We start from the raw sequence: 10,841 nt of genomic DNA, 5'->3' as shown, positions 1-10,841 counted from the left end.
GCCACGGTGTGTTTATGTCCCTGCGTTGTGTGAGGAATCCACAGTGGGATGAGTGAATGAGGGATGTGAGGAATGGGTGTGGGAGGGGTGTGAGTGAAACACCTGTAAGCGTGGGGTGTGAGGTGTGGATGTGTGTATAGGGTGTAGTACAGGGTGCACAGAGTGTAATACAGGATGCATGGTTGTGAGGGGCGCGAAGGTGAGGCGCACAGCTGTAAGACGCGTATGTGTGGGTGTGAGAGTGTGTGGGGCTTAGGCCGCGCTCCTGCCGCCCCACCCCCGCCAGCCTTTTCGCACCGCCAGGCCGCTGCCCGCCGTCGGCCAGGCCAGGCCCCCAGGGGCCGCGCTCCGCCGCCTTCGCCCTCCCCGTCCCGCCTTCCCCGCCCGCCTCTCGCTCCCCCTCCCTCCCCTCCCCGCCGCCGGGGCTTCCCTTCCCTCTTCATTCAGGGCTGCCTCGCTGCTGAGTGTTCGCCGCGCGGCTAGTCCGGCATGTCCCGCAGCCGGGCTCCTTTCAGCCACCGGCTCGTGTAGCGCCGCCACCAGCGCGCGAGGCAGGGCCGAGGGGGCGGCAGGGGGGTGCCGTTGCCCAGCCGCGCCGGACACCGCGTTGCCATGGGGGGCTCCTGAGGAGCCCGAGGAAAGCGGCGGGGAAGCGGAACGCCTAGCCCCGCGGCCCGCCACCATGGAGGCACCGCCGCCGCCGCCACCCGGCGCCCTCAGCACCGCGGAGCCCGCCGGCTGCCCCAAGGACACCGACCGGCAACTGCGCCTCCGTCTCTGCGTCCTCAACGAGATCCTCAGCACCGAGCGGGACTACGTGGGGACCCTCCACTTCCTGCAGTCGGTGAGCGGCAGCGCGGGCGGGGGAAGCCCCCTCTGGGGGCACCGCGGGGGCCTGGGCGGGCGGCCCGCAGCGGAGCAGTTCCTCTTCGGGCGGGCCGGGGGCTTGCGAGGGCGTCCCGGCGGCGCGGCAGCGCTTGGCTCAACTTGTGGGAAGTGCCTGGGGCCAGTCCGCTCCGCTGAGGGGGACTTTCTTCTGCTCGAGAGGCTGCGGAGGGATGCGGAGGGTCCGCCGTGGGCAAACCAGGACCGGCAGCAGCCGTTCTCTCCTCCGATGAGGAGAAACTGCCACCGGAGCGATGCAACTGCCGGGGGTCGCAGCATCCTGGCGCTTGCCGGGCCGCGGGGAGCGGGGAAGTGTCTATGCCTGGCTGGGGGTGACGAGGGACAGACCAAGGAATGAAGCTGCTTTTTAGAGTGCCTTATCCCTTTGTTGTTTAGAAGTTGCTGTTGCACCTACATGGACACTTTACCTTTGTTGCCTGTTATTTATAAACAAATATAACGTATATTTTGCTTTAATGGTAAACACAAATACGTGATCGCACCGGGTGTGTCTGTGCATGTGGAGACAATTATACCCGCCTCCGAAATTATCCACGGACTAGTTCAGAAGTAATACTCCATCTGGATATTTCCTTTTTCCTATATGGGCTCTAGATGTGGAATTCATCAGCATACCACCACACTCCTGCAAATAACTAGAAAAGCCTGCAGTAAAAGTTAGTAGATAACAGATACGTCATAAAGACGAAGAAGAAGCTATTTGATCACACAAAGATCAAGAATCAAAGCAGGGGAAGTCTCTGTAGAGATTTCTAAAAGATTGGACAGGGCAGAAATTGTTTCTGGTGTTTTGTTAGATAATGCTGAACCCTGATTTCATCTAAATGGGCTTAGACCCTGGACCCTTTTGACTTGTTTTTCTGGCAAGGCTTTTGTTTGTTTGTTTTTTGAAATCAGTTTGTCTTTAGTGTTTTTTTCAGATTCACTCAAGTGGTAAATTGACTAGCATAAAAGATAAATGTAAAGGATGTGGTTGCTTTATGAACTAGTCTCTACTTAAATCCTTCTTTTCTCCCTCAAATAGTTGAACTTAGAGTGAGAAAGCTTCCAAGTGAAGTTCCAGTTAGGTTCCTTTAGAACTGGGATTGTGTCATAGTGTGAGAAGGTTCTTAAAAAAGCTTCAGGCTGCAGAAGTGCCCCACCCTACAGACAAAACAAAACAAAAACCCTCAGAAAACTCCTCTGTCCTAAGTACTGAATTTGAGATTTTGTCAGCTGCAGGCTGGAATGCAGATTCAGGCTGCATGTATTCTTAACTTTAGTTATTACAGTTAAATACATCCCCAGTGTTAACTAATGGGATTCTCATATATTAAAACCCAAACCAAGGTTTTTTCTTTATTTACATTCATTAGTTGGGTAGTTTTCACAAGAGCAGTAGTGACTAGTATGCCTTAGTAATGGTAGAAGATGCTGGCAGAGTACACTTGGCTGTGGTCTCAGGATGGCACTGCAGACAGTCAGAACCTTTCACAGTTACTAGTGACCGGGTGTAGGTTGGCTCTAGTGTAATCTTGGGGAGTTGATTCTGATAGTGCAGCTTTACCCCGCTGTAGCGTTTGTGTTTTAGTAATTATGTCTGAGTAAAGCACTGAGGGGTATGATCTTTCCTATCTGTAGGCCTTGGTTTAGAACAACAGTCATACAGAGGCATGTGTTGAATGTTCATGTACTATCCTAAATAATGAGTTCTCTTCAGTCGTTGACCAGGTTCCTGCGGGCTGAATCTCACAACTGCATTGAGATGGTTGAATCGTGTTAGAACCAAAGAAAGGAGAATGAGGATCTATTGCTGTATGTGAGATTACAAAGAGCAGTAGTGGGATGAAATTTTTAAAATATGTTTTGGGTAAATGCTTTTTGCCTCAGTTTAGTGGATGGTCATAACTTAATACCCTCTAACAAGAGAAAAGAATTCTGCCCTGCGTCCCACATTGGACAGCTGACGTGACAATGCAAGGATAATATCTATATAGTCTCTGGAATTATAGGCAGTTATAGGGCAGAAGTTTTGCCATATGCCACTAGTGAAAGCAAAGCTGTGGCACTGAGACCTTGTTCTTTAGCCTCACAAAGTCTGCTTTACTCCCATTAGTTTGTCTTTCTGAGTGCTCTGATGTTAATGCATAGGAACTGCTGCTCCTGCCCCATGGGTCTCTTTATTACCATCTTATGTTCTGTGTGAGTAGCACTAACCCAGAGCAAAATAAATGTAAACTGCTACATTTTCTGGGATAATGCACCTGGTTAACACTTGTATGTGGTTGGGTGATGTTAGTTTGGTGGTGGGTTGCTGTTTGTGTTTTGTTTTTTTGTTTTTTTTTTTGGTTTTTTTTAATAGCGTGACTTGTACTGAGATTGATTATACTTCCATATGTTGCTGAAGCAATTTTTGGCTGGAGAAAAGACTGCAGTTCTTCTGTGCAGGACAGCTGCAGTTCCCACATCTTATGGAAACTTGCTCCTGTCAAGCATGAGAGGAGAGAGAGGCAGGGTACATGTTCCTTTTCTTAGGAAACTTTGGTAATAGCTTTGATAAATAAAGGAAGGATAAATCTCCTATCTTTCCATCATCAGAATGAGTTTTCCCTAAGTGGGATGGAACAGTTGTGTTTTAGAAAAAGCTTGGGTGAGGGAATTTGTATTCTTTGTTAAATATTTGCTATTGAAGTCCTAGTCCTCATTAAGTATTCTCAAGAAACAATGTTTTAAAAAGCAAACAACTAAATTCTATGGGTTTATTCACAGCGCTGACGGTGCTTGCTAGCAGCAGCTTCCTGTGTTCCCTGGTAATGTAAAAGAATCTCTGAAGTATTTAATTCTATGGATTTGCAAATAAGTCAAAGTAACTTTGATTTATTAAAAGTGTTTTGTACCTTTTTAGAAGAGTAATATGTGACTATATTAAATGAAAGGTTTCCTTTTTCTTTCTTTGCATGCTTAAAAACGTTCTGCTATGATTGAAAGATCATGGTCTTTATTTGTTTCCATAGGTTATTAAAATAGGTATCATTACAGTTATAGAACATGGAGCTCTCTGTTCTTACAAGAAAAATGGTATTAGTCACCACTAAGAACGTTTTGCTATGAGTTTTGTACACTTTTGATAAAAACGTTCCAGTTGTTTACTTACTTAAATGCAATTTAGTTTCTAGAATCTGTTCTATTTCATAGTTCAAGTAATTCTGACAAATGGGGTTGTATCTGCAAATTTAATTCAGATGCACCATGCCACTACAGCCAAATGAGGCTATTAACTCTCTCAGATTTAATACATACAGTTATTTTTTCATTGTGTATATTGTTTGTAACATTTTTATTCCATTGAGTGTTGGACACAAGAAGGAGTACCTAGTCAGTTTTGCTCCTGTTTAGTTTCTGGTACTCCTGTTGCTAGATTGTGTTACAGTATAATGTATCAGAACTATCAGAACTGTATCAATACTGTACAGTATTATGTATCAGAATGAAACCCAGTAGCTTTTCTCTGTGGTTGTTCCAGATCTCAGAAGATGAGATGATCAATTTCAAGGGATACAGCTATTTATTTTAAACAGAGCCTGGAATTCTGTAATAGAATACAGATATGATACTTACCTGCATATCATGATTTTTACTTTTCCTGGATTAAGCCTAAAAATGAGGAGCTGAGAATGGGCCAACTCTTTTCTGCTAGCTCATAGCTGATCTGCTGTTACTGATTTAACAATGAATACGGACATGCTGTATTGTGTCCTGTCCTATCTGCCATCTTGCTAGGCCAGGTATGATGTTGCAAAATACAGAATCCTTCTTGAAGAAGTGCTGTGTAAACCAGAAGTATTAATAGATAATACTGCCGTTATGCAGATGTGTTACAAACTTTGCTAATAAAGGCTCCTTACAACCCAAACCTTTTTAAGCAGCAGGGGGAACTACAAAGTCTGGGTGAAAACATATGGCTTCCTATGCCATTAAAAAACTACTGATCAAATAAGAAGCAAAGTGGAAAATTGTCAGAAGCTAATGGAACTTTACTTAGAGTTACTGGTGGAGTAAGATAAACTTCAAAGAGATGAAGGCAGATAATTCTGTTGTAAGTCTCTGGTGAGATCGTAAACCGTAAGGATTTTCAGCCTCCAGACTTCAAGATTCAATTAATCCTTTGCCTCCCTTTGGCATCTTTTAACTCTCTACAATGTATGCAGAAATGTTTACAGTTTATATGTGATGTTGTAAACCTTTCTGTGTGACAAATCAAACCAGGTGATAATTTAGAGTGACCAGATGAGTAGAATGTCAAAGCATCTGTCTGGTGGCATGAAGTCTTGCACATGAGTATGTGGTTGACAGTAGAGTCTTTGGGTACTGGGGTGCAGTGTCTGCACATTGCAGCCCTTAAGTTAACCTCTTCTCTAGAGATCTGTTCTTGCCCCTGTTGTCAGCCTGTGTGGAAAAGTGGCAGACAGTTAACTGAGACAGGAATGGTTATGGTTTGTTTGAATGCTGCATGGTCATTTCACAGAATCCCAGTCAAATCTGTGTACTAATATTGCAGTGGTTAAAGACCAGCTTTCAGATAAGGCAACAGAGGAGCCCTGAGTGATTTCAGACATATTCATTTACCATAGTTCTAAAAATACATTGAATAGTGGGCACACGACAGTTAGTATTTAAAGGTTTGGTTTACCACTTTGTAGATATAATCATATGATTTACACATGGAAGTGTAGTAACAGTAATTATCCAACACACTAGACTGCAAAGGTAGCTATTTTGTTGCTTAAACTTGTTTTTGGCCATCCTTTTAATTTCACTTAACACTTCGCTCTAATCTGCATATGCAGTTCCCACAACTGACGTAATTGCAAGTATATAAAGGCAAATCGTTCTCCATATTATTTATAAATTCAGCTCCTTCATCTTTCCAAAGACCAACCACCAACTTGTAAATTTTAGTGTCAGGATGACAGGATATACTTTTAGCTTGAGGAGTCACTGTGTTCTGTGCAGGCGTGAAAACAGTTTGAAAGTTGCATTGTCTTTATCAGACAGGTATCAAGTTGGATAAGTAGTTGTACCAGGACTATTTTTAGGTTTTAGTATTATTCTAGCCTTTATATGGAGACTAGAAGTCTTTTTCCATCTTATCAGTTGTATAAATATGTTATATTAGGACACGTGCCATCAGATAATTTAACCCACATCCTACAAAGTCAAAATATTTATGTTATGCTCCTTTTTCTTGCTTACTTTATAGTTGTAATTGATCTAGTATCTCTGGATTTTGCACTCCACCCATCTTGAAATATGATAAGCATCACAGGCCTCTTTTTTTTTTTTTTTTCATATTTCACAATCTTGTTTGCATCCAAGATTAGGGCTCTGGTGCTCAGATAGAGTAGCAAACAGACCATTTGTCTCAGCTGTGAGGTGTGGTTTCCTGTCCTACCCGGTTCTCTGCCTGTTTCACCCTCAGCAGATACAGATAAACTCTAATTCTGAAAGGTGAACCATATGGTTTGGGTAATGTTGCTCCTTTATTGTGAGACAGCTAAAGAGCAATTGGGGAGAGGAAGGAGATGGAAAAGGAAATTTGTTTGGAAGTGATCTAAATTAGCTTTGCTGTCTTTCTTTTGGTGTGTTGGTCACGTGCAGTCACCTATAGCCAGTGGTTATGTTCACAAATCATATGATCAACATTTTCTGCTGACTCTATTCAGCATGGGAGGTGTTTCTTAAAAGCTTGGTTCCTGGCACATAATTGAGAAAGACTGCATCCTTCGTTTCAAATGGCACTTTTGTAGCCCCCTTTAAAGCTAAGTTTAAAGATACAACAACAAAATAGCAAAACATAAAAAGCTTGTAAATTTTTAGGGGTTGTGTGATGACACTTGAATGTTTGGGGTTGGTAATTCTGCTGGTATAGTTTACTATTTGGACTAAGTGTAGTACAAAATTAGCTGCTAACAGCTGAAATTGAAACGGATTAAAAGGTTCTTTTGCTCTGGATGCAAAAAGATAATTTGAATAAAACAGACTAATTGAAGAAAGTGAGGAAGTGGAAAACAGAAAGGCAAAAAAAAAAGTAAAGAGAAAGCTCTGAAAATGTTACTCATTTGAGCCTGTAGTCTGCAGAGCCCAATTTGTGAGCCACGAGTCTAAGGGCAGGGATGAGGATACAGAGTTCCCAGGTTCTTTTCTGCTCCGAGATGCATGTCTGAGCTTAATTTTTTCTCTTGGAAGATTGTGTGGCCAGCCCATGCCTTTTGCAGTGAGGATTTACAAATTAAAGGTATAAAGGAGTACAGTGGATTTTTTCATGTGAACAAAGCTGTTTAGATCTTTTTGCTCTCTCACAGCATCTCCGCAATGAGAAAATACCAATCAAACCCCAGTGTAGTTTCACCACTTTACTGCCTCACAGGTGAGAATTAAAACTCCCTTCTCTTTGCTACCCTTAGCTCATTCCAGCTGCATCTGACCCTTGTTATCCTTTATCACAGACCTTCTTTGGTCTCACTACATCCTCCAGAATGAGCTGTTTGACCTGAGTCTGGCTCTGCATCTCTCCTTCCTCAGCTGCAGTGATATCATCAATCAGCCCTTTTGCCATTTGTCCCTCCCTCTCACTTCAGGGATGCCAGTTGTTGTCTGAACATGTGTCATGATCTCTGGGGGAAGGGAGAGGTTGGCTGCCCTGTGCTTTCCCACCGCCTTGCTGGTGCCTCTGTAACAAAACTCCCTTGCAACAGCAATCTGAGTGGAGTGAGTGTAAGGGAGGGACAAAGACCCTGGGCTTTGGTAGGAAAGGGCATGGGGACAAGTGGAACCAACATCATAGATGGCAGAAATAATATGAGTGAGCTGCTCCACACGTAGCTGAGTGCATGCTTGATTTCACACATTTTTTGACTGATACTTGTGGGAGGCAGAGTGATGCTCCTTATAGGAGCTTGTTTGTTCCTAAATATAGAAAGATAAAAAGTTGGAAAGCTTTGCTGATTTCTTTTTTTTTCCACTTCCGAGGTGACGGTGTTTGTGCCACAGACAGTACTGCTTTGCAGAAGTTGGCAGTGTGTTTCTGCAGTTTTACACCATATCATAGAATCATGAAGTATAGTCTTGGAGAGGACCTTGACAAACCATTCCATCATATTCTGCTCTGAAAGGAGGATCGTTTCGGATGGTTTATCCTGGTGTTTAGATATCTTTAATGTTAGATATGTCTTCCTAATGCTTAAGATAATGTCTAATGTGGTTTTTTTTTTTGCTTTGCCTCAGTTTCTCAAGTATTTAATAGATATTTTTACATTTTGTCTCAGACTAGACTAAATTGTGAAGTTACTGACCTTTTTTCTTCTCAAAACCTATTTAATTTTACTTCTGATAATTCCTGTGTGATTATCTAGCTTCTCTAATCTGTTTCTTGATCTCTAGTGCCCAAAACACAGGCACAAGACGTTTCCAAGGCTTTAGAAGTATTGAAGGAATGGATTCCTTCACTTTTTTGTGCATTATACTATATATATATGTAAAAAATCATAGCACAGAAGCCTTAAGTAAGGTTTATCTTAGTTTGTACCTGTATTTAAGGATATCTGATTCCTCATACTAATTACAGTGTTTAGGTGTCTGCATAGAGGATTTACAGAGCAATCTAGTACTTCGAATTCTGGGAGATACCCTAGAAGGGCAATACTGAATTCTCCTTAAGGGGAAGACTGATGTGGTTTCAAGCCAGTTTTCCTGTGTTCAGATTCTGACAGTCTCAGAAGCATCCTGCTCTAATAGGGTATCTAAGGCTTGAAGAAGCAGGATCTCCCAAGTGCAGTGTCTGCCTGCAGGCATCCAGATGATGCTTCCAAGAAACTAATTTCTTTTGCCTGCCTATTGTGTCCTTCAGGCATTTGCAAGAAAGTAATGTGTGTGAATCTCCTTCTTTTCCAGCTGCAGAATCCCTTTTCTGTTTTATTTCCAGCCTCAAATGGATTCACAGCCTGCAGTGAGTGCAGTGATGTTAAGTCTTGCATAGTTGCAGTGTGTTTTAGGTTGCAAATAGCAATGTGTGCTTGAACTTTGGTGATGCTGGAGACCCCCTCTGCAACGACAGTCTGGATTGGTCACTGCCAGGGTACTGTTGACCTGCAGGTATCTGCTTATTTGTTAGGTCTTTATTACCTGCAGACTACCACCAGTTTTCTTGCACAAAATGGGAATTCAATGCCAAAGCTTTGCAGAAACCATTGTTGGCTTCTTTTGGACCAGGCCTTTGCTGTGGCAGAGATTTTAAAATCTTCTGGACCTTACCTCCTTTTTTTTTTTTTTTTTTTTTGGATATTCTTGAAATTAGGAAATAGAAATACCTTCTGTGGACTTGTGAAGCTTGGGGTGGGTTTTTTGGTTTGTTTTTTTGTTTGCTTGGTTTGGTTTAGTTTTTTCATTTGCAAACAGTTTTGTGGATCAAATCTTTGAAATTGTCCTGAATGGCCGTGACTCTCAGTTTCTCTGAGCAAAGTTTCTTTTCAGTTGTCTTTCAGACAGGCTCTTTTGTTCTGTGCTTTAGATGACATAAAAACCTGTAGTTCACTAATACTGCTGCTTGTTACCATTGTCTTTGTATTGTGGTGGGATACTGAATCCATATTTATACAGCACTATTTCTATTAAATGCTCTGAATGTTGACAAACAGTCCCTTGATTGGCACAGTCAAAGGTGATGCTGTTTCAGGGTGCATGAAGGCTGTTTGAATTCAGGACATAAAAAGCAGGGTTGGACTTGTGGGATAGGGTGGCTGCTACTTCCTCCTCTTCTGCCACCCTTTTTGTCTCTGTTTCTGTCTTAATGTTTTGTTTTCTGGTTTCTGTGTTGAAGCAACTAGTCCTGTCTCTTTGAAGGATGGACTGGATGCTTAACTACCTTATCAAGTTTTTTATCTGTTTTGAAGTGTTCCCATTTAGCAGTGGGAATAACTGCAGCATTCTCAGCCTTTTACATCTACAGGAAAACAATTATTTGAAATATACAAGAATGTAATTTCTCAGTCAGCTGGAGTAAATTCACTGTGAAGCAGAGCGACTCATGCAAAGCCATCCCTCATAAAGACTGAATGCTACCTTTTATTAACATTTCCCATTCCACTGAGGCTTGGACTGGGGGTTGCCACCAACAGCATGCCTAAGATCTAATCAGGGTCTTAGGTGTAAATACTACTGCAGATGAAGATTCCTAACCAAGCCTCATTTAAGCTTTAACACTGCCTTCTGCACGTATGACTGAGTGAAGCTGTAGCGGACATTCAGAACTGCAGTAGATCTGTACTGGGATGGAACCTCAGGGTAGTTATCTGAACTCCTGCATATACAATCTCCTTCCACCTCCAGAAGCCACTCATCTGAAGAGGCCTTGGCTCCCTTTGAACTGCAGATCTCAAGACCAGAGTAAGAGAAAACAGCTCTGTGGCTAGAAAACAGTTCCTTCACTCTTCCTAATGAGCTTTAGAAGAGCAACTCATTGCTTACACAGCTGATAGCCATATGTCAAGCCTTGAGATAGTGATTGCACAAATCTGAATGGGAGCTCTGATAGGCTCCTTGAAACCTAGTGACAGAAAGGCACCGTTCTGGGCATTATAATACTTGTGTATGAAAGCCAACCTGCTTTTTCACCCAGTGGTATTAGCACAAGAATTTGTCACAAACTGACTGACAATGTGACTTCCCTACAGTACCAGGAAGAGCAGCAATTTTGTGTTGTACACCTTTGAGCTGCAGAGAGGGCAGTAGATTTCTGCACTTCGATTATTTAAAGATTAGGGTGGTTACTGAGATGATGGGGTCATGAAACTGAGTTAAAGGAACATTTATGTTCATATAAGGGTCAATCTCACTGCTGTTGCCACTGCTTGGAATATTTTTATTGAGGCCTATCAACCACATCTTCCTGGAACTTAGCT

The 10,841-nt window shown here is 42.7% G+C and overlaps 1 protein-coding gene across 1 annotated transcript in view; it reads left to right on the top strand.

Moving 5' to 3' along the window:
* Window positions 1-682: 682 nt before the first annotated feature.
* The window catches only part of PREX1 (phosphatidylinositol-3,4,5-trisphosphate dependent Rac exchange factor 1), a 150,870-nt gene continuing 140,711 nt past the window's right edge, over window positions 683-10,841 (top strand). Inside the window, exon 1 of the mRNA XM_054391765.1 lies at window positions 683-844. Coding sequence (XP_054247740.1) covers window positions 683-844 — 162 coding nt within the window. The remainder of the gene's footprint in view (window positions 845-10,841) is intronic.

Source organism: Indicator indicator, chromosome 24 (genome assembly GCF_027791375.1).
Source record: "Indicator indicator isolate 239-I01 chromosome 24, UM_Iind_1.1, whole genome shotgun sequence".
Taxonomy (NCBI): Eukaryota; Metazoa; Chordata; class Aves; order Piciformes; family Indicatoridae; genus Indicator; species Indicator indicator.
Note: the sequence above shows the minus strand (reverse complement) of the source record. Positions and strands in the feature narration are given on the sequence as shown.